This window comes from Sorex araneus, chromosome 5 (assembly GCF_027595985.1).
Source record: "Sorex araneus isolate mSorAra2 chromosome 5, mSorAra2.pri, whole genome shotgun sequence".
Classification (NCBI taxonomy): domain Eukaryota; kingdom Metazoa; phylum Chordata; class Mammalia; order Eulipotyphla; family Soricidae; genus Sorex; species Sorex araneus.
In genome coordinates, this window is record NC_073306.1 from 114,943,866 (window position 1) to 114,967,802 (window position 23,937).

The 23,937-nt window shown below is 54.1% G+C and overlaps 1 protein-coding gene across 1 annotated transcript in view; it reads left to right on the forward strand.

Annotated features, from left to right (window-relative positions):
- Positions 1-14,294, forward strand: part of ANGPT4 (angiopoietin 4) — a 38,006-nt gene extending 23,712 nt beyond the window's left edge. The window contains exons 5-9 of the mRNA XM_004612679.2: positions 630-745; positions 3,209-3,310; positions 5,919-6,085; positions 11,117-11,247; positions 12,305-14,294. Coding sequence (XP_004612736.1) covers positions 630-745; positions 3,209-3,310; positions 5,919-6,085; positions 11,117-11,247; positions 12,305-12,465 — 677 coding nt within the window. The 3' untranslated portion in view covers positions 12,466-14,294. The remainder of the gene's footprint in view (positions 1-629; positions 746-3,208; positions 3,311-5,918; positions 6,086-11,116; positions 11,248-12,304) is intronic.
- The last annotated feature ends 9,643 nt before the right edge of the window (positions 14,295-23,937 follow it).

Sequence of the window (23,937 nt, forward strand, 5' to 3'; positions counted from 1 at the left end):
GGGTGTCGGGGTGGAGGGGATGTCGGGTCTCCCAAAGGGAATGCCAAGGACACATCGGGCCATACACGTGGAGGGAGGAAAGGCTCTGTGCCCACTGTCTGCGTGCCCTTTGCCAGGCTCCCCACTCTAGGGCCTCAGTGTCCTGCTCTGTGCAATGGAAATAGCAGCATGGTGCTTGCCAAATCCATGCACTCACGTTTCCCCTCTAGTGGCTGTCCAACATTGGCCAACGCCCTTCCTCAGCACGGTTTGCCTCCCCCATCTGGCTCTCCAGTCTGGACAGACCCCCTGCTGCTCCTCGGGCTCATCTCCCTGCCTCGGTGCTCTCCGTGCCGGCTCCTCCCCGTTCTTCGTTCGAGCCTCAGTTCTGTCCTCGTGGAACGAACTGCTTCCTCTCTCGGAGTCTTTGCACGGGCACTTCCCTCGGCCTGGCTCTCTTCTGCACCTATGCCACTCCTGCTTCTTTTCTAAGCCCCAGCTCAGAGTCAGTCGGCCAGGAGACCTCCCAGATCTCTGCCCCGGCACCTCCCAGCTCTGCGCCTGGCAGCGGGGGCAGGTGGGCGTGCCCACCGTTGCCTCCTCTCTCCCCTCCCTTCATGGCCAATTGCTTTTGCTTTGTCGCACGGCAGCGCCCGTGAGGGCCGCTGAGCAGGTGTTTCAGGACTGTGCCGAGATCCAGCGCTCCGGGGCCAACACCAGCGGCGTCTACATCATCCACGTGGCCAATATGACGGAGCCCAAAAAGGTTAGGGAGCTCTCTGGGGTCTGCTACTGTTGGAGGGTGCTCATGCAGGGGTCTCTCAAACAGTCACATACAACCCCACCCTGTCCCGATATTCTTGAGGTCTTGTCCAAACATCTGAGTTAGCAGAGAAAATGGGGCAGCGCTATGTTCAGGGACCCCTCTCTCGAATCGGGAGTCAGATCTGGGGTTAAACCAGAAGTTCACAAAGCGGACGGTGTACCCTCTCCCGGACTGTCATCCACGATGCTTCTAGTCTGACGAGCAGGACTTAGTTCTGTGGGTTGTGGTAGAGGTGCCCTGAAATGCCAGGGCCAGTCCCAGGAAGCCTCTCTTCCATAGAATCTTGTTGAAGAAGACTGTGGGGGGGGGCTCTGTTCCCCGTGGAAAATGAGAGCCCAGGGCCCATGGGGGACCCACATCTTCAGCAGATGGCTCCCCTCCCTGCCGTTGCCCTGGGCGTTGGGGCCCAGCTATTTGGAGGGGAGAGGGGTGAAGGGAAAGTGTGCTCATAAGGAGAGTGTGGGGGAGGCAGGCACAGAAGTAGAAGCAGATGGGTACAGGTGGTCTTCCCACTTTATAATTCCCTTTGGGGGGCTGGGGAGCCACACCCAGTGGTGCTCAGGGGCTCCTCCTGGTTCTGCTCAGGAGTAACCTTTGTCTGTGCTCAGGGAACCACATGGGATTGGAACCAGGGTCAGCAGGATGCAAGGCAAGAGCCTTAACCCCTATACTTTGTCTCTGTCCCCCTTTTTTAGTTTTTTCCATCCTTTGGACAACTTTGTTCTTTTGCAGGTTATCTTTAACATTTCTCTTTCTTTTTTGGGCCACACCTGGCAATGCACAGGGGTTACTACTGGCTCTGCACTCAGGAATTACTCCTGGCGGTGCTCAGGGAACCATATGGGATGCTGGGAATCGAACCCGGATCGGCCACATGCAAGGCAAATGACCTACCTGCTGGGCTATCGCTCCAGCCCCTAACATTATTTTTTTGTTCTGTGCTTTTGTTTTGTTTTCTGTTTTGGGGCCACACCTTTGGTGATTAGGACTTACTCCTGATTTTGCATTCATGGATGACTCCTGGCAGACTCAGGGACCATATGGGGTGTCAGGGATCGAACCCAGGCCTGCCATGTGCAAAGCAAGTGTCCTACCTGCTGGACTATTGCTCTGGCCCCATATCTTTAACACTTTTCATCTGCTAAACTCCCTCTTGTAACCAAGAGATGCACCGTGTAGGTCTACAGTTACTATTATTAACTTTTAGATTGTTTTGTTATCTTTATTTTGTGATTAGTCTTATGGTAATGGCAAATGCATCTAATAGAAGTATTTGTTTTAAGAAAACAAGAAACCATTTTAAAAGTAAATATCCTATTTTAAAAAAAAAAAAAGCTTTAAGTAAATCCAGCTGTAATGGAATTGAGGAAGGTGTGAGTGAAACTTGGGAACACTAATATAAAGGGGACAGCTCTCGTGAGAAGCAAGAAATCTGGGCTCAAATGTCTATTTTCCTTGCCTTGAGTAAGTTCCTCTCATGTCTAGACCTCAGTTTCTCTTATTGCACCCTCAGCTACCATCCCCCAAACAGATGCCAATGCCTCCTCTCCCTGAACCAGCTTTTGCCATCTCTGAGCCTTTACTCCTGCTGGTGTGGAAATGCCAGACCCATTGGGCTCTCCCTGGCAGCACACCATCCTCCACAACCCTGTCCCAATGTCCTCTCCTCCAGGAAGTCTTCCATGTTAGATCAGTAACTCCTGGTGGGAGGCCCTCCCTGGAACTCACCACACGTTCACAGTGAAGTCTGCCTACCCTACCACTACCTCCTCCAGGCTAAGGGAGCCCCCAGAGATGTCTATCTCTGATTCATCTCTAATTTTTCTAGTACAGAGATGAAACCACGTTTGTCCTCATTAAGTTTGTCCTGACTGGAAAAAAATAATAGTGAGTCAAGACTAGTCCACAAAGGTGTGGGTGATGGAGGGTTAGCTCTTGGGAAGGAAGCACTCTTTCTGTGTTACCCAGAGCAGCACTCCCCCATGCCTTGAGGCTGGCAGGGGCAGATATTCAGAAAACATTTATCTGTGTGCTGTGCACTTGACCCTAATGACCACCGAGCCCTTTCAACAGTCCTGCAGCAACAGTAAGTGAAGAGCCTCCAGGAAGTGTTTCCTTCTACGCCACACTCTTATTCTAGAGACCTCCTTGAATTCTCATCTTCCGTTTGCAGACAAGAAACTGGGGCACAAAGGGGTGAGGAAAGGGAGAGTGTGAGAGGGAGACTCTGATGTTCATCTCATTAGAAAACGAAGGTGGAGGTGAGGGGTTGGCTTTGGCCACCAGGTTCCTCCGTTGCTCTCTGTGGTTCTGACCCATCACACTCGAGCCAGCCCACACCTCACTTCTAGCTGCCTCCAAGAGCTTCCCGTGCCCCTGCCCAGATGCAGCTGTTCCCCCCAGGTCTTCTGTGACATGGATGCCAATGGAGGCGGGTGGACCCTCATCCAGCGCCGAGAAAATGGCAGCGTCAATTTCCAGCGGAACTGGAAGGATTATAAGCAGGTACCATTGCTGTCCTGGGTCGGGGGAGGGGCTCTTCAGCCGCATAAACTGGGGCAGGATATATATTGAGGACTGGGGACTGATTTGACTTGAACCCTGTCTAGGAAAATATTATTTCTTCTGAAACCAACCCCTTCAAACAGATTTGCTCAGTGTCCATTCACCTTCAGGAATTTCAGCATCTGAAATGGATTATTTTGGCAGGGGGTGGGGTGAAGGGGCAGCAAATGTTCTGGCATATATTCTTCTTGTTTTTTTGTTTTGGGGGGTCATACCCAGTGATGCTCAGGGATTACTCCTGGCTCTACACTCAGGAATCATTCCTGGACGGTGCTCGGGAGACCATGTGGGATGCTGGGAATTGATCCCGGGTCGACCGCGTGCAAGGCAAATGCCCTACCCACTGTACTATCGCTCTGGCCCCTCTGGCACATATTTTTTTTTTTTTTGCTTTTCGGGTCACACCCAGTGATGCTCAGGGGTTACTCCTGGCTTATGCATTCAGGAATTACTCCTGGGGGTGCTCAGAGGACCATATGGGATGCTGGGAATCGAACGTGGGTCGGCCGCATGCAAAGCAAATGCCCTACCCGCTGTGCTATTGCTCCAGCCCCTCTGGCACATATTCTTAAGAAAAAAATTTACCTTTATTCTTATTTTATTTGTTTGGAGAGGATATGCACATTTCCAAAAATTAAAGAGTACAAAAGGAGGGCTAGAAAGCAGCCGTTTTCCCTACACACCCCTGGATATGTTGCTTAAAAGAATTTCTATGTCTTTCAACATATCCAACCTGATCCACAGGACAGATATTTCTCAACATGGCATTTCTAGCCCAAAGACCATACACATTTTACAAAATGAGAAGTAGTGCCCTGCTGTCCTTTTTTTAAAGTTAAACTTTAACATAAATAAAACTTCATCATCATCATCATCATCATCATCATCATCATCATCATCATCCCATTGATCATCGATTTTCTCGAGCAGTCTCAGTAACATCTCCATTCATCCTAGCCCTGAGATTTTAGAAGCTCTCTTTACTTGTCTTTCCCAATGGTGCTGCATTAAAGTCTCTTTCAGGGTAAGGGGAATGAAACCCATCATTGTTACTGGGTTTGGCATATGAATACGCCATGGGGAGCTTGCCATGCTCTCCCATGCGGGCAGGAAACTCTTGGTAGCTTGCCAGGTTCTCCAAGAGGGAGAACTAGGCTATAAGATGTCGCATTTCTGGGAGCGTGGTTTTATAGTCTCTGGATGTTGGCCATTGATGGGATTACATGGCGCCGGGGCAGTTTCTGGTGTGACTGCCTAGCTACTGGAAAATGGGGGATCTGGGCAGAAGAGGCCCAGTCCCGATCTGAGTAGACTTGGGAATCTCAGCCCCAGGTCCCGCACACCTGGGTTCCTCTGCCAGTTCCTTCATGCGTGAGGCTCGTCCGAACGTGTGGAGAGGGGCTTTGAGCATGGCTGTGGCTGGGTTCCGGAGGTTGAAGACCTCCACAGCCACAGCCACAGTCGAAACTTATTCCTAAATAAAGGAATTTTTTGTCAGTTCAATTAAAAGCTCCAAGTGTGCAAAAGTAAAATACAAAAGCATCCCCATAAGGAAATGCAACAATAGTACCTTTGTATCTGTTTGCTGTTACAGGCGTAAATAAATTATGAACATTTTTTGAACCAGCTTTGATCCTTAAAATGCCCCGTGCAAGAGGAACGGGTTGCTCGAATGCAGACATTTACAGAGCCATGAGAATCAGGCAGAGCACTCACTTCTCGAAAATGGGGAGTGGGGCTTAGCTGGGCCCTGTCCATGGTACTGAATTTTGGTTCAGGGAGAGGGCAATGTTCCTGCCGCCCTACACTGTTGTGGCAACCAAGGCTCTTGGCTTTCCATTTCCGTGTGGCTGAAATTCTGCGACTTGCCGGGTCACCGATGGGAGTCTACTCGCTCAGATCTTTAATTTATGATGGAGGCTTAACATTCATGCAGCTGAGTGTACAGACCTCGAATAGAAGAACTCCGGAGAACGTTTCCAGCTTCTTCTCGCCCCTATGAGCACCACACAGAACAGTCATCTACACCACTGCTCCATGAGCCAGTGGTGATCTGCAGGTGTGGACAGGTTGAAAAACACCAGCTTACTGTCCTGGTTCTAACTTCTGGTCTGTGTGACTAGGATGGAAGGCATGGGCCGGCCCATGGATGTTAAAGGATATAGAGCCCTGGTCCATACCTCCAGCTTCCAGGAAGCCCTCTTGCTGCCCACTCCCAATTGGTACTCACCAAAAAGTACTCACCCTCCAGACTACTGTCACTCAGTGCTTAGTTCTGCCTGAGCTTGAGCTTCCTAGAAACATGCTTTCGATTCCTCTTACCCGGCATTTACATTTACAGGAAGAAGCCTTAGACCCGCGGCACCGGGAGGTGGGGTGCTCCCTGCCCTGGCTGGCCTGCCCACACTCCACTTCATGAACTCGATCCCGAGGCCAAATGGTTTGGGTCCGGTCGTTCTGGCACCTGGCCCGGCCCAGCTTCTGAGTCAGGGGTGTAGCCACCCACTCTCCTCGGCAGGCTGCCCACTCCCACCCTCCCTCCCTGCAGGGCTTCGGGGACCCAGCTGGAGAGTACTGGCTGGGCAACGAGGTGGTGCACCAGCTCACCAGCAGCGGGACCTACTCTCTGCGCGTGGAGCTGCAAGACTGGGAAGGCAACGAGGCCTATGCCCAGTACGAACATTTCCAGCTGGGCAGCGAGGGGCAGCTCTACAGGTGGGCTCGGGGCCCAGGCGGGCGGGCGGGCTAGGGGCCCTGGGCTGGTGGCCGCAGAGGCTGAATGCAAGGTCAGTCCCTGGGCGTCTCCGCTTCCTTCCATCTGTCCTCCATTTGGACGCACGTCATGGGATCTGGAGGCGGCGGGTTCGCACTCAGCATGTCCCAGCCACGGGGTGGGGTGGGGAGGAGGCAGCTGACGCTGGGAGCTGGGAGCGGGGAGGGTCTGTCCGAGGTTAGCTCGCCCGGGTCAGACACTTTACGGGGGAATAAGGGGGGTCCTTTCCCAGCCTGAAAGAAGCTAGAGGCTGAGACAGAAAGGGTCCAGGGCTGGAAATCAGGAGACTGAGGCTCATTCTGACTCTGGCTCCTCCCTCCCTCCCTCTGCCTCTGAAGAATCAAACGGGCTGCAGATCACATGCATTATAAAATCATCCAAGCCTCTTGTCCCCATCTCAGCCTGGTTCTTAGCTCTGTGTAGGAGAAGGAATGAGCATTTGCTGACTGTTCCAGCTTCTTCCTCCACCAATTCCTCCCCCGGGGCACTCTGACCTATGCCTGCTCCAGCCACGCAGAAAGTGAGGCGCAGGGTTTAAGTCCTCTTCCCAGGCTGACAAGTGAGATCCAGCTAGGATTTAAAGTCACTTTTCCCTGTTGCCAGAATGACTGGAAGCTCTGCTGCCTAATGTTGCCCCGCATAGGGACTCAGGTCCTGGAGCCACGCCTGGCCCCTGCTCTCTTGGGATGTGGACTGAACTGAATTCAGAGGCTTGTGCTTCTGGGACTGCAGAGAACCCCAGTGTCATGCAGTCCTTCAGTGTGCAAACCTGCTCACGGGCACCTCCAGCCATGCTGGATTGCCCCCACTGATGGGGACATCGCTCCTTCCCAAGAAGCTTCTGATGTCACTCTGTCCCCCTGCTCATTAGTCCTACACTCACCTCTGGAGGGGCTTCACAGTGATATTGCGGCCCTGCCCCACCACTCCACTGCTCTCTTTCCCATTAAACGGCCCTGGTTCTTCCAGCCAGGTCGTTCTAACATCCTCCTCCCAGCACCCACCCCAGACTGATCATTTCCTCCTTCCAGTGCAAGGTCCAGGATGCAGGAAACCGCCTGCATCTGGACCAGGCAGGACTAAGCCAGATGCCCCTTGGATAAGAAACCAGGGTCAGGGTCTGGAGCAATAGGACAGCAGGGAAGGCGTTTGCCTTGCACACAGCCGACCCAGGTTTGATCATGGTCATCCCACCTGGTCCCCCAAGCACTTCCAGGATCAAATTCCTGATTGCAGAGTCAGGAGTAACTCCTGTGCACCACCGGTTATGCCCCCTCCCCAAAAGGGCTAGAGACAGCTTAAAGGGCTGGAGCACGGGCACTGCACGGAGGGGGTCCAAGTCCAATCCCTGGCACTGCACAGTCCTCAGAGCACTGCCAGGAGAAGTTCCTGAGCCCATATCCTGCCCCCTGCAGTCAGATAAGAACCTTAACGCTCCTCAGTGTTTCCACTGACCACCAAATGCCAAGGCGTGGACCCCCGCCTCCGTCTCTGTCTCCCTGGGAGACCCTGAGCCAATCCCTCTCTCTCCTCATCATATCAACTACATTTTTCACATCATTGAGAAGATCTACAGAAGGGCACCTCGCGTAGTCAGTGACTGCTGGACGCATCACACATGCAAAAGCACAGCAGCAACATTTATGCTTCTGTGTATCTTTGTCATTTATATCCATTGAGTGTGTCTTATCTTTGGAACCCCTCACCAGGTCCTCTCATGGGCACTGCTTGGGCCCTCTGTGTGAGCCGTGGAGAGCTCCCTGCCCATATTTCCAGACCGGAACACCAGGCCTCCAAGGGCCCATATCCACTCGGCTTTCTGTAGAGCCCTGAGATCAGTTTGTTGAACACTAGCTCTGTGCCAGGCACCGATGGGCACTGCCCACTGAGGAAGAATCAGATCTGGGTGCCATCCCTCAATGCTGTTCATAGTGTTAATTGTAATATTGTGTTACCTGTATGTCCACAGACATAGGCAAGGGGCTGGAGAGATAGTCCAGGAGGGAGGGCACCTGCCTTAATGTGACCAGTCCAGGTTCCATCTCTGGCACCCCATGTGGTCCCCTGAGCACCTCCAGAAGTGATCCCTGAGTACAGAGCCAGGACTAACCCTTAAGCATCACTGAGTGTGCTCCCCACAAAAATGACATAGGCAAATATGTCCATAGACAACCTCTCACCCCTAAGAGGCAAAAGCTGCCTTGTGGGAAAGCTCACAGGTCATAAAGGCACCTGTGTGGTCAGGGAGGGCTCCCTGGAGGAGGTGAAGCTATAACAGTGGACAGTGTCCTGACCAAGAGAGGCTAGGAAGGGATCGCAGGCAGTGGGGATGTTCTGAGTAGAAGCAGAGAAGGAGCTGATGCCCAGTTAGTCACAGTTACCCGCAAACCTCTTTTGAGGGCTACTCGGATCCTAAGGAGGAGGCTCTGCTTACAGGAAAGTGTAGGCACCTGCAAGTGGAGCGCCCAGGATGCACCAGAGAGCCTAGAAGTTGCCAGAGGAGGGTCAGCAGAAGAGGGACAGAGCACGCCCGGTGTCCGTACCCTGCTGCAGGGTCAACAGGCCGGGGAGCAAATCGCCATAGAGAAACCCAGAGTCAGCGCCGTGTGGGCAGTCTGCAGCTGGGGCGCGGGCGTGGGGGGGCGGGAGGGCTCAGGAACAATGGGGCCTTTCTGGAGCCCAGCTGGGGCCCGAAGCTGAAAGCAGCAGGGACTGGCTGGAGGCACAGGCCAGGCACTGCCTCTCGCCCAGGACCTGCCCCCGGAGCACCTTCACACCGAGGCCAAGTGCAGGAACCACCAGGAGGGCTGCAGACAGGGGTTTACACACACACAAAAAAAACACATGAATGCACACACATGCATGCATGCAAACACACCCGTGTGCACACATGCATGTGCGCACACACATGCTCAAGCATACAATCATACACATGTGCACATAGACACACATGTGCAAATACACATGCAAATAGAATCATGCACACACATGCAAATACCCATGAACAGATGTGCATGCACACATGCACAAACATAAACATGCATGTGCACACACTCATACACACATACGCATACATGTACATGCAAACATGATTCCAGGAGGCCTTGCAGGTCAACACTCTTACAGGCATGGAGTCCAGAGCTCAGCTGGGGACAGCAGTTCTAGCACAGACTCACACACACATGTCCACACGTAGGCGAGTAGAATTTTCCACCAGAGCTCACAGCCAGACATGCAGTCACATTCACAGACCCACGGGCACATGGGCAATGTACCTCATCTGTTGACCTTGGGGTCCCCGAGACCCACATGTTCCTTCGGCTTGCCCTACCCTGAACCGCTGACATGTTCCAAGTGCATCTGAACAACGTGGGTAGTGAAACTCACTGGCCCTGCCTTGACCATCCCCCAGAGATCACCAATGCCTCAGTCTGGCCCATGAGGAGGGAAGAGGAGCCCATGGGAGCTAGGACTCAGGCTACGGGCCCAGGCGGCGGGAAGGGCCCCAACAGGCCCATCACTTTGGTCCCGCCCACACAGAGAGGGACCCTACACCTCACCCCCAAGCCTGGCCTGGAACTCACATCTTGGAGCCCTCGTCGATCAGGAGCCAAAACATCTGAGTGGGCCAGGAGGGGGCACTGAGGCGGGGGCACCTGTCTGACCCTCCCCCCAGACACACACACACACACACACACACACACACTCACACTCACACACACACGTTCCTTGTCCACACAACCCCTCAGTGGGTGGGTCTGTAACACTGAGCAGGCCCCGGGCAGCAATTGTGAGGGACGGTCAGGGCATCACAGCTGGCTGCAGACATCTGGGTTCCGTTCCCACCCCCTACACACACACACACACACACACACACACACACACACACACACACACCCTCGCCGTAGGCAGAGCCCAAGCAGGAAGGGAGGGCCGGGCTGAGCCCGCCGCATGCCCAGGCCTCGGCACTTTCTAAGCTGCCCCAGCCACATCTGGGGTCCATCCGGCCCCACCCAGGCCGCCACCTAATTTGCTCCCCACCTCAGCTGCCAGCGCGGGCCCCTCTCCGGCTTCCGCACCCCACACCCCCTCAGGCTTGGCAACGCCAGCCTGAGCCCGGAGCTGGGAGCACAGGAAAAGCCACCGGCTCTCGGCACGCTGAGCGTTCCCATGCACGGGCCGGCATTGTCCAAGCACAGCGCCCCTGTAAACACCACTCCCGTGAGCATGTGGACTAGTGGAGAGGCAAAGCCAAGAGGTGGAGCAAAGTGCCCTGGACCGTCAGCGTGGCCAGCGACAGAGCCGGGATCTGAATCCAAGCCCCTAGGTCTCGTGGTCAGAACCACCGCACAATGTGAACGTGCTCCCCACTCCCAGGAACTCACCACCTGGCAGAGCTGTATAACGTCTATAAAGTCTACTCCCCACTGGCTGCAGAGGCGGTGGCCACAGGGCTGGGGGTGCCCTAGGGCACCAATATGGGTTGGTGTGATCTGGGAAGGCTTCCTGGAGGAGGAGAATGGCTGGAGGAGGGGCGAGGGGGCTGGAGTTGCAGAGTGTCCAGCAGGGAAGCAGCTTGGACGCCCTGCCCAGCCAGGCCACACATCTCCCTCCTGGGTTCTGCCCTGGGCAAGCTCTGTTCAGCGCCTGCATCTGTCTCCTCACCGGAAAGATGGGGTGAACGGGGTGTTGTGAGGGTGCAGAGGCGAGGGAGCTGCCCGCTGCAGAGCCTCGTGGCCATGCCTGGGCCGGGATGAGCAGGTGAAGCCAGCTGTGGGCACCGTGAGATGTGGGCGGGGGCCACAGATGCTCTGCCCCTGGGGAAGCAGCAAGTAGGGGCTCCCCAGGCCGGACCCCCCCCACATCCCAAGACAAACAGAGGGACGCCCTTGACCGGGATATTGCTCTTCCCCAACCACCCTGATGCTGACCCCAGGTCCTCTCTCCCATCACCACCTCTGGGTGGCTTCCAGGCTTTCTCTGGGCGGGTACAGCGGCTCAGCAGGGCGCCAGAGCAGCCTGGCCCTGCAGGGCACCAACTTCAGCACGCGTGACGCAGACAACGACAACTGCCTCTGCAAGTGCGCCCAGATGCTGTCTGGAGGTGGGTGCCGTGGGGAGAAGCCCCCTACGTCCGCCAGCCACCCACTGGGCACCCCCATCCCCTCCCTCCATGGGTCCTTGTGGAACCAGGACAGTGAGGAACCTGGTTGGGGTCTCATTCCCCCCCAGCCACTCCCGGGCTGGTCCCCAGCCCGCTCCAGTCCTTGAGGTCTCTCTCGGGCTCACCCCCCACGGCCAGCACCCTCACTTTTCTACAGGCGTGTCCCAGAGCTTTACCCCATCAGACAAAGCCATTCCCCATCCCACATCCAGGCCGTGCGGTACAGGGCTGGGAGCAGAGGGGCAGACGGCAGCCAGAGAGCTGGCGCGAGAGAAAGAGGTTGGAGGGACAGAGAGAGAGGAGAGGTTTCCCAAGACACATAGATGGGGGCACAGAGGGAGACCCTATGAGTAGCGTGGAGACAACTTAGGGGACAGGCGTACAGGGGAGAGATGCAGGTGGTGACCGAATATGACAGACAGAAAGAGTGCAGGGGTAGGACACTTGCACGCAGCCCACCTAGGCTCGATCCCCGAGCACCGCCAGGAGTGACCCTTGTGTGCAGAGCCACGAGTCAGCCCCAAGGGCTGCCAGATGTGGTTCAAAAACCAAGAGGAAAAAAGGAACATAACAGACAGACGCAGAAGGACAGGGTGACAGAGCTCAAAGGCCGTCAGTGAGACGAGTGTAGTTTGAGAGGGAGAGACAGACAGACAGACAGACAGACAGACAGAGACTGACCGGGACAGAGGCCTTTGCGGACACAGAGTCAGTGACACAGACCACCAGAAGCCAGCAGGGCAGATGAAGAGTCAGAGAGGGGGGTAGGATGGTGAGGGAGGGTCACAGGGACACAGGAACGGGGGTGACCGGAAGCTGGTGCTGCCTCAGGTCTCCGTCCCAGGCCCCCTGACCTGCTCCCACCCAGCCAGTCCCTGCAAGCTGGCTTCCTGGAGGAGGTGGTGGGACAGTTGTGGTGGTGGTGGTCATGGGGGGAGGACCCTCACCTCACTGGCAGGGCCCTCCCCCACGCGCCCTCCTCCTCCTCCTCCCCCAGGATGGTGGTTTGACGCCTGTGGCCTCTCCAACCTCAACGGCATCTACTACACGGCGCGCCACCACATGCGCAAGCTGAACGGCATCCGCTGGTACTACTTCCAGGGCCCCAGCTACTCGCTCCGCGCCACCCGCATGATGCTGCGGCCCATGGGCACCTAAGGAGCAGCTGGGCTGCAGCCGGGGAGGACCACGCTGGGCCTGCCCTGGGCCAGCTGCACCCGAACGCAGGACCTGGGACTTGGGATTCAGCCCTCCTTGCCCGGGAGCGCAGAAGAGTCGGCTGCTGCCCCCCGGAACTTCACCGGGTCCCTCGAGGGTGGGCATGTGGGGGCTCCTGCCTCGGAGGCACCTCTTCCCTCTTCCTTCCCACTTCCCACGAGATCCCGGCCAGCCAGAGGGGCAAACGCCCCACCTGTCCCGAGAACAGACTTCCCCTGGCTTCTCGAAAGAAGTCCTGTCTTGCGGTGGGCTCTCTGGCAGGAGGGGGCTGCACCCAGGGGGGCAGAGAACCGCCCAGCGGCCCTCCAGATCCCCGTGCCCAAGATGGGTGGGAAGGCAGACCCTGCTCCCAGTGCTCTCAACCTTGAGATGTCTTTGACGTTGGTGTTCGGGGCTGCAGGGCTGGCCTGCATCCTGACGGGGGTGATTCTTTCCCGCCCCCTCAGGGCTGCCCCCCTCCGAGGCGCGGCATCTGGAGCTCAGACCTGGGGCTCCCAGGAGACCTAAGCCAGGTCCCTTCTCCTGAGCAGTCCTAGGTGATGCTTCCCCCGGACAAGAACCGGGACTCCTCTCGAAAAGTGCCCCTGCCCTACAGACCTTAGCCTGAAGATTCTGGCAAGAGCCATCACACAGCGGGTCGGGCACTGGCCTTGCACACGGCCAACCTTGGTTCGATCCCCAGCATCCCATAGGGTCCGAGGAACCCCAGTCGGAGTGATCTGAGAGTGCAGAGCCAGGACTCAGCCCTGAGCATCACCAGGTGTGGCCCCAGAACAAGTGAAAGTGCCCATGACCAAGAAGCACTGGGTTAGCTAGATCTGTGCGCACATCCGTGCCTGTTGCAGGACTTGTCAGAGCATTTGATGTGCCGTGTGCCTTGTGACCCTCAGTGATGTGGGGGACAGTGTGGACAGACTTCTCCTGACTGATATTGGAAAATGGGTCCTATTTATTGTAGGGCATCCTTGTGCCTGGGGCGCCCCTGGGAAATGTCAGTCTTCACAGGTCTTGACACAGTGCCCTGAGCCTCCTCCCCCAATCTCCAGTTGTCCTGGCCCTGGGGACCCCAGTGATGGCCTCAAACAGACCCTGGCAGGACCCTTGAGTTAAAGCAGACACGAACATCCCAGAAGAAGGTTCTAGAACTCAGCTTCCTGTCTGTGCTGTGGGCCCATGTCTTCTGAGGTTCCCCAGGGCTGACAAAGCCAGGCCTCTGCCTGGAGGGGGGGGTCCCCATAGCACTCCAGGTCACCCCACCCACCCTAGGTCTAGTTCAGGGACTGGGGAGCGGGGTGTCCACTCTACCTGGGGAAGGACGCCACTCTGTGTCCAGCCCCCTCCTGCCTTCTGGCCAGCAACCCAGCTCATCCCCCAGCCCCACCCACAGTGACACTGCAGCTAGGGTCCCGGGGCAGGATCAGGAGACACCGTCCTCATCCCCCCTCCCCGAGGCCAGCACTGTCCCATCATCGTCAGCCCATCCCCGGGCCCCCCCGACTTTGCTCTGTGCCACAGAGGGCGGCCTCTGTGTTTGTTCATTTGGAAGGTACTTCCTGGGCCCCGGAAATGGGATTCCCTTAGACTGCCTGGCCCTGCCCCGGCCCCGAGACCCTCCTCAGTCAGTCGCCCAAGCACACCCAGCCCTGCTCAGGCCCATCTCCTGCCAGGGAGTCAAGATGCCAAGAACACAGGCTGGGGGTGGCCAGAGGCGCACAGCCCTGAGGCCTCTACCGTGCTCAGTGCAGCCGAGGGCAGGGCGGGGTGGGGGGTAGAGGGAGAGGGGGCAGAGCTGCTCCATCTCTTAGACCTGAGTCCCAGCATCCTGCTCAGGAAACAGAACAGTGCTCTCGAAAGAGGAGATGGGGCTGTGTATGCGAACTTCCGAGTGATGTGGGCGCCTAATAAATGCTAGTTCTCGAACAGGTGCTTGGGCGCCCCCTCCTTACTGGCTGACTCCTGGACTCAGGTGAGACCAGCATATTGGTTTTGTGCCCACACTTATTTTGTACTGGGAGGCTTGTGGGCTGGGCTGGGTTTATGGGGAGTGGCCAGGGAAAGGCCCTGAGTGCCAGGGAGAGCATCATCCTCACGGTAGGGGGAAGGCCCAAAATCTTTGTCTGTGCTTTGAAAGGGTAAAAAAAAACTGGTGTGGGTTCCTATTTGTCCATTGGTGTGGGTTCCCGTTTGTGAGCCTCTTCCCTTCCTGTGACCCTCTTCGGTCACAGGACTCAAAAGTTCAAAGGATCGAAACCCAATCCCCAGGAAGGGATCGATTACACACAGGAAACAACAGGAGGGCTTCAGGTGTGGCTGGATCCAGGGGCTCAATGGATGTCCTCCTCTCCACGTCACAGTCCTGTATCAGCTGCAGGAATTTTATTCTTAGTCCGTTTTATCTCCTGACAGCTGGCCCCAGCAGCCCCTGGACTCATGTGCTCCCAGTCCGGCCTCCTGAAGACAGAGGGTGGTCCCCACACACACACCCATCCCAGGGAGTCCAGCAAAGCCCGAGTCTCTCCCTCCAGCACTGCCCCACTCCCACCCCTGCACTTAGCACTTTCACTTGGATTGACCCATCTTGAATCACACCATCAGACCTTGATCCCACCCCGGCCATGTGGACTGGCCATGGGGAAACTGAGGCGCTGTTTCAGGAGGCACCAGTGCTGGGCAGGTGAGTACTGATGTTCACTTTTCCTCCATGAGTCTCTCCCTCCCACTCGTCTCCATCTCTGCGTCCTGTCCTGCTGCCCTGCTCCCAGGCCCGGCCCCAGGCTCCAGCTCATCACCCGGGTTGGCCCCATCATCATGGGCACCTGCTGTCCCCCTTGAAGAGTCAGGCTGTGACCCCAGAGCAGAGCCCCAGGATCTCTCTGACCCTCTGGTGTCTGTGCAGGAAGGACAGAGCCTGCGGAGACCTCTACAAGCCCTCAGACTGTTGGATAACATTGGGCTCCCCTTGCTCCTCCTGCAGGGAGCTTACGTTTTTTTGAGCTACTCCGACAACAGTGCCCCCGAGGCACACTCAGTTCCATCAGGCACTAATAATCCTCTATTGCTTTTCTCTTTCCTTCATGTCATCTGCCTGGTTTATTTAGCAATGTCCTTTTTGTATAGACAGTTCATGCTATGCCTTGTATCATGGGAGTTAATTGACTCCAAGATAACATTTGCTCCTGGGAATTCATATTTACTTGACTTACTCCTCAGTTTCCCTTAGTTTCTAGCACTCAAAAGCAGGGTCCTGACGAAGTAACTGGATGGACCCAGGGCAAGCTGTGAGCTACCCTGGCATCGAGAGGAGACAAGCTAAGCAAAATCAGTATAATAAGTTAAGAGCACGGTCATGGGACAAACCCTGTCATGACCCAAAAGAATTGAATAAGGACCCTGCTGGGGTTTGGAAAGACTAACCTGGCCCGAGGACTGTGGTCTGGAATATATCGTGAGATGTCCCCAGGAAGAGCCGACCTTTAAGCTTAATATATCTCTTACTAGAAATATGATAAGAAGTGAATTTACTCTGATTGCTTACATGTATTCCTAGCTGAGGAAAGGAGAAAGCAATACACCCAGGGTGGATCCCGCCCTTGAGCGGATCTCCTAGTAACCTGGAGTGCTGAGCCCTCAGATGGGGTTTTGTCCTGGAGTTAATCTCCTGAAGGAGGGGCTTTACCTCTCTTTGTCTTTATGATAATGTTCAACCACACCTTTGTGTGTCCCAACCTCCATGTTGTCTATATAACCATTCTGTAAGGGGTCCAAGGGGACTAGAAAGTCAACCACTAGAAAGAGGATGAGAACGGAGACTTTGGGACTTTGGGACCAGAAGGAGGACTAGATGATAATGAAGACTAGAAGTAGAGGACTAGAAGACTACGGTGAGACCAGAAAGAAGATATAACGAGGTAGAGGACGTTGAGGTCTGTGAGACTAGAATGATGGAACTGTGATGACTGGACTAGGACCAAAACTACAACTATGATTGCGCTGTAAGGGGAGAGATCGGACTACACTGGGGAGGAGAGAGAAATAAACTGACTGCCAACCAGCCTCGGGCCCAGTTCCCCAGCTTCTCCCTTCCCCCTCGTCCTTCCTTTGTCCATCGCCATGGGCAGGCCAGGGGAACGGTTCTTGGCCACCGAACACTCGAGTTCCATGTACCCATGCACCTTGTCTTGGAAACTCACACTCAGACCTTCAACCTCCAGCGGGCAGCTGGAGGATCCAGAGAGCAGAAGGCCCTGAGCTGGTGGCTCAGTCCTGCCCACCTCTCCCTGGGGGGGTCTCTGCTCACGGGGATTGGCCTCTGGGTATCTACATCTCCAAGTCCCTACACAGGTGCCAGGTTGTCACTTGTAGATCTGACCAGCGTGTTCCCTGTTTGATGAAGAAATGAAGCCCAGAGAGGGAAGGGGCCTTACCCAAGGCAGCACAGCCAGTCACTGTGTCTCGTGCTGTGTGCACTGTTTCCCTGATTCAGGCATTTCATCTACTACACAATGCTGGAGGGGTGAGGAAACCTTCTGGAAAGTTCTCCAAGACCAAATAAATCTGCCTTTAGTAAGTACCAGTGGAGCGAGAGAGGCATAAGATATTCACCTGTTCCCAAAGCAAAGGCAGTTGGCATTCCAGTGTGGGGGCAGCCACGGCGTACCCCAGGACAATGGGCATGGGACAAGATGGCCCTTCGTGGAACATAAGGGCAGTTTGGGGGTCTGTCTCAGAGTCTGGACCATCTTCTAAATAGTCCTTCTCACTGGCAATGTGGGTCTACCCTCCTCCCTGTCCAAGAGGGGCCGGGGAGGTAGTCTAAAGGGCTGGAGTACAGGCCCGGCATGCACAAGGGGCTAAGTTTGATCCTCACCACCACCGGCCCCCCCGGCATCATCAATAGGACAACATACCCACAGCTACCCTTGCCCCCTTTTACAGATGGAGAAACTGAGGCTCAGCGAAATGTAGGCATCTCTCCAAAGTGACCCAGTGAGGCGTTCCTGAGCTTTGGACCCAGATCACCAGCTCCCCTACATGCCTTCACCCCCCATTCCCAAAGCTCAAGGGAGATAAATACACATAAGACATCGCCACATGCAAGCTTGCTAGCATGCATGAGGAGACGGAATGTGGCTCCACTGACCTGGAGGAGCTGGCCCAGCCTTTGTCCCTAACCCTCCAGGCGGCAGATATCAGCCTTGGTTGGGCCACCGCCCTTTCTCTTTCTTCCTCCTCAGCCTGTGCCCTCGGCAGGGGGGTGCAACCAGGACTTACTTGTCCAGTCATAGGAATAAGGACGGGAGATGGGAGTGACTCGGGCCTCTTCCTTCTGTCTTCACCCACCCCCTGGTGTTGGGGAGAGGAGAGGTGTCCCATGCACAGTCACCAAGAGCTGTGAATCCCAGGGGGCTGGGAGTGGTCCCTGCTCTCTCAAGGACTCATTCTTCTCATCTCTGAAATGGGAGTGCATGGCCCTGCTTGCTTCACGGGGTGGTGATGAGACAAAACAAGACGGTCTTGCTCCTCAGCAAACCGATGGGTGCTGGGAGGGGCTACACTGAGCAGGTACCTGCTGCATTCTGACCCCTGGGAGGGCCAGGAACAAAACACACTGATGCCTGCTCTGAAGGAAGCATGGACTGCAGTGGGCGGGAGGAGACAGAAATTCAATAGAAATTAGCCGGACAACAAACAGTGTGTGAGTGTGATGGGGCAACTCTCGGGTACAACCAGAGCAAAGACATCAGCCTGGCCAAGGAAGGCATCTTAGAAAGACAAGAAGTTTGTTGAAGAGGGAGAAAAGGGTCTGGGGGGAGAGACCAGCATGTGCAAAGGCCCAGAGGCTGGCACAAGGGGCAGCTTCAGAGAATTAGGATGGGCTTGGGAGACCATATTAAATGAAGATGAGCACTAAGCAGAAGCCAGTGCTGGGGGTAGCTGGAGCTCACTGACATCTTCCGGGTCAGAGGTGGGGACCCTGACACCTGTGTCACCAAGACTTCATGAAGAGAAGATCTGTCCCTGGTCAGTGGAAAGCCTCTCGCACAGGACAGCAGGCCTCCCAGTGTGATGTGTCCAGGCTTCCCGTTATTTCCTGTGTTTTGGTCACTTGTCATGGCTGGGAGTTGGTGGCAAAGCACATGCCTGAAGGTTTTAGGGAAAAGCTAAAGTGGAGAGAAGTCAGGCCTCACATCAATCCTTTTCTCATCCTTAGGGACAGGACCCAGGGCTCTATAGCTTTTTGCTGTGGCTGTTGTGGTTTGTTTTGGCTGTTATACCGTCAGGGTTCAGGCAAGCCATGTGCAAGACAGGCACCTTTTTCACCATCTCTCTGATTCCATCTTTTCCTTCTTCCCCTTCCTGTGTGGTCTATTTCAGCACAAGTTATTGGCTGAATCACAGCACAGGATTCACATGTTGACTGTCTGCTTTCTGCTTGCATGCAAGACCCATTGCACACATGCAAGGGGGAAATTCAGAACTTGAAGATGACAGTTATGAGAGAATGGCGAGATGGTAATGGCAAAATAATAAATCAAGGAAGGACTCCTGTGAGAACATGCCACCAGGAGGCTGTGTGCCCATGATTCGGGTCCTGGCTCCAAGTCCAACCGATGGGTGCTGGGAGGGGCTACATGGCCTCATATGACACGTTCCACTATAAAAGCATCACAACCCGGGGCTGGAGAGGTAGTATAGAAGGTAGGGCATTTGCCTTGCACACAGCCTACCTAGGTTCAATGCCTGAAATCTTCTATGATCCGCCGAGCACTGTCAGAAGAGATTCCTGTGTGCAGAAGCAGGAGTAAGTCCTGAGTACTGTGGGGTGTGGCCCCAAAGCCAAAATAAATAAATAAATACATCATGACTGATTCTGTTCAAGGCAGTCAGATCCCAGCACAGATTTAGGGAATGTGTGTGTATGTGTGGGAGCCGGGGGCACAATGTCCCCTCCTCTTGATTGGAAGAGCGTCAAAAAGTGAAAGAATATTATTCACAATTCTTCAAAAATTCATTTGTTTTTATTTGGGGGTTTGGGGCCACCCCTGGCATTGCTCAGGGCTTACTTCTGGCCCTGTGATCAGGCGTCATTCCTAGCAGTACTTGGGGAACCATGCCAGGTGCCAGAGGTCAAACCAAGGCTGGTTGCATGCAAGGCCAGCACCTTATCCACTATTTCTTTCTTCTTTTTTTTTCTTTTCTTGGGTCACACCCAGCGATGCACAGGGGTTACTCCTGGCTCTGCACTCAGGAATTACTCCTGGCGGTGCTCAGGGGACCATATGGGATGCTGGGAATCGAACCCAGGTCAGCCACGTGCAAGACAAATGCCCTATCCAGCACCGAGCCTTTTTTAAAACAACCCTACACACACACACCCTTCAGGGCAGATGTGCCTAAATCAAGGTCATATTTCCCAGACTCTGATATTAGAGTATGGCACATAACCAGGTTCTGATGATGATGTGTAGGAAGAAACATCATGTCAGGAAGATAAGAAAGCTAGCCCCAATCAGAAGCCCCTTTGCCCTCCTCCTCTCACTTTACCTTAGATGTAGGTGTGATGGTTGGTGTACCAGCAGCCTGGGCCAAGAGGTAGGCTTAAGGATTGAAGCCACAAACTGAGCTGATGGGGCAGGACAAGGGAAGGAGCTTCCTTTTCATGATGGAACTCCCAGGGCAAGCCTGGAGCAACTTATATACGAGAAACCAATCATGTCAGCCACTGCTGTTTGTTTTTTGGTCTTTAGTTTTGTGATCGCACCTGGCAGTACTCAGGGATTACTCCTGGCTCTGCATTCAGCCAGAACCACTCCTGGCAGTGCTCAGGGGACTATATGGGATGCTGGGGACTGAAGCCAGGTCAGTCACATGTAAGGCAAGCGCCATCGCTCCAGCCCCGCCACTGCTGAGATTGAAAAATATTAACTAATGTGCCCTTAGTTCCCAGGTAACATGGTGGTGTGGGGTGGGGGGGTAGTCACAGGACCCCAACAAAGGGGCTCAGAATCTGCCTGGTGTTAACTCTGTTCGGATGCTTTCCAAAGGATGTTTTAATGAAAGTCGCTTTGTTTTTAATTACCATTCTGGCGGCTGTGGTCTCTGAGAAGGCCAATCTAAACAGATCAGAGCATTCTTACACCTCCTTTCAGTGGCTGCAGCCGCCCCAGCACTGCCAGAAGGAACAAAGCTCCGAGTCCCTTTCCTCCTCTCCCTCAGGGCTCCCATTTCTCTCTCCTGAGGCTGCCCACACGTGAGAACACAGAGAAAACAACTTCCTTCCGAACCGTTCCTTCCACGCTGTGTACTGGCCCAAAATCCCCAGCTAACAGCTGATATCCGGCCGCACACACATAACTGCTCCGGACAGCCGCGTCCCGCAGGCCATCCTGGGGCTGAGAGCCAAGACTGAAGCCGAACCTCTCTGTCCTCATGTCTCAGTCTCAGTACCATGCCACCCAGCCCCGGGCGCCGTCTATCTCACCACCCCCCCCCCCCCCGCCACCCCGGCCCTCCTTGGCCTTGCTGGGCTGTGGCCCTCTGCAGAGATTACACTTCTACCACCTGCAGGCTTCTGGCACGCCTCCGTGGAGCAAGTCTATCAGAGCCAGTTTTTTAAGTGCTCAGAGGATTTTTGTTTAACCACAACATATTTCTTCATTTAGACATGAGCATATGGAATGCTGGGGATCAAAGGTCACCAAGTGCGAAGCAAGAGCCCTGCCCACTGGACTATCTCTCCGGCATCTGTCTGCGTTTCTACAGCAGAAGTCTGGGCTGGAAGCTGCCGTGCCTCAAGGTGTCTGCAGAGTTATTGCTCCCCCCATCCCTCCTTCCCTCCCTTCTTCCTTCCTTCCTTCCTTCCTTGCTTCCTTCCTTCATTCCTTCCCTTCCTCCATCCCTCCCTCCTTCCTTCCTCCCTCCGTCCCTCCCTCCTTTTTCCCTCCCTCCCTCCATCCCTTCCTCCTTCCTCCCTCCTTTTTCCCTCCCTCCCTCCACCCCTCCCTCCATCCCTTCCTCCTTCCTCCCTTTCTCCCTCCTTCCTTCCTTCCTTCCTTCCTTCCTTCCTTCCTTCCTTCCTTCCTTCCTTCCTTCCTTCCTTCCTTCCCTCCTTTTTTCCTTCCCTCCTTCCTTCTATCACGTCATCTGCCTCCTCCAAAGAACTATTGGCATTCCAACTGATCATGATTTCCGCCTCCCAATAGCATCTATAGAGAAGAACACTTTCTGAAGCTAACCTTAAAAGTACCTACAAGTCCGGGCCTCTGACTCTTTCTTAATGCCTCTTCCTGAGACATCCCTGCCCTTCCCCCTGGCATGCATTCTCTCTCATACTCAACTTCTTTAATGATCTGTGGATTCTAGCAGTCTTAGGCTGCAGGGGGAGGGCAGTGTGGAGCATGCACAGAAAATCGCTTATTTCTGTACTCATGAGATCTCTGCTCCAGAAATGTATGTTTCTCTCACATTACTAAAAATCAAAGCCAAAGTACAAGTTAACTACCAACAAACGGCAAAGCAAATACTCATCATCAACTCTTATTTCTCTCCCAAGACACTTCTCTATGTGCTCCCTTGCCTCGTGCAATTCCCCTGACCTCCCTGTGAAATAAGCCCTGTATCCATTTAGGATTAGGTTTGACTTCATGAAAACTCAAATAACATAAACTTGCTGAAGGAAGTAGCTTGTGTAAGCTGTTAGCTTTCAATGCATAACAGACCACCCCCAAATTGAACAGATTAAACTAACCAGTGGGTTGTTCAAGGCTAAGTTGGAAGAACTGGATGTAGGGGGTACTGCTTGCCCCGGGGGTTAGACCTCCATCTGCAGTTCTGTTCAAATGCCTCTGTCACATGGTCATTGTTTGGCTGGAGGCCAGGGAACCAGAGAACATGATCTCTGCTCGGCCCACTGGCTGGCTCAAGCTTGCTCACATGACGGTCTATCTGCAAGCTCCGTGCACCAGACTTTAGCACGCTTGAGCCTTTCCCCATTGGCCAAGGCAAATCACATGGCCGAGCTATGCCAGAGAAAGAGACTGGGTCTTAGGGAAGCTGCATACTCTTATCCAAAACGGCTGAGCAGACAGGAATGGCGGTATTTTACAGCCGGTGTTGCAAAATACCTGTCTCAGATTGTTGCTTCTTTCAGGGTAAGACAACGGAAAGATTTCCCAGTGGCTGATGGGGGCACAATTTGAGCAAGAAAATGAGTAAATTTGTGCTAGAGTATAATCTAAAGAATAAAAGAAATAGGAACCAGAGTGATAGTACATCCGGTAGGGCATTTGCCTTGCATGCAGCTGATCTGGGTTCGATCATCACATATGAGCACTGCCAGGAGTAATTTCTCAGTGCAGAGCCAGGAGCAACCCCTCAGCAATGCTGGGTATGCCCCCCTCCAAAAAAGAATAAAATAAGTAAGCGTTAATTCATACCCATAAGAATGAACCACTGAGGTTGCAAAACCATCAAAAGCAAGAAGAGATCAATCTCCCTTGCAAAAGAACTCCAAGCAATACGTGCAGCTACTCCACCCTAAAGGAGGGCGATGGAATAACTCACCACTTGATATTCTGCACTGGGTCAAATAGAAACCTCATTCCAAAGTGCATGGCTGGGAGGCTGGGGACAAGCAGGAACTTTATAGCAGAGAGGACTGATAATGATTAAAGGTTACCTCCCCCCTAGATAACATCAGCCCTGAGAGAATGCATCTCTTCAAATAGTTACCCAACTGACCATTAAGACATCAGCAGACAATTCTCAATGGAAGGACATTGAATGTTCTTCAAAACGGTCAAGGTCATAAATGGGGGGGAGGGAGAGGAGGGAATTGGTCTGAGATAGTGTCACAGCAAGGAATCACACAGTAAAGGGCCATGGGGTCCTGGACAGGAGCCTCCGACGGGAATGAAACTGAGGAAATCTGGAGTGTGGGCTTCTTAGTGACTAATAAAAGAATGTTCATGAATTGTGATCAAAGCATCTGACTAATGTAAGATGTTGTCCACAGAGGACACTGGGTGTAGGGACTCTCAGTTCTGTCTTTGTAATCATTCTGATGTACTGTTTTTTTTTTGTTTTTTTTTTTTTTTTTTGCTTTTTGGGTCACACCTGGCGATGCACAGGGGTTACTCCTGGCTCTGCACTCAGGAATTACCCCTGGCCGTGCTCAGGGGACCATATGGGATGCTGGGATTTGAACCTGGGTCGGCTGCGTGCAAGGCAAACGCCCTACCCGCTGTGCTATCTCTCCAGCCCCTGTAATCATTCTGTAAATCTAAAACTATCCGAAAATCAATCAGTTTGAAAAACTGAAGTCTGGAAAAGTCAGGCCAGAGCCAGGGCAGCATCCACAGTGTGTCAATCAATGTCACAGTGTCCTTCCAGCTTCACGGCACTTTATTCTTC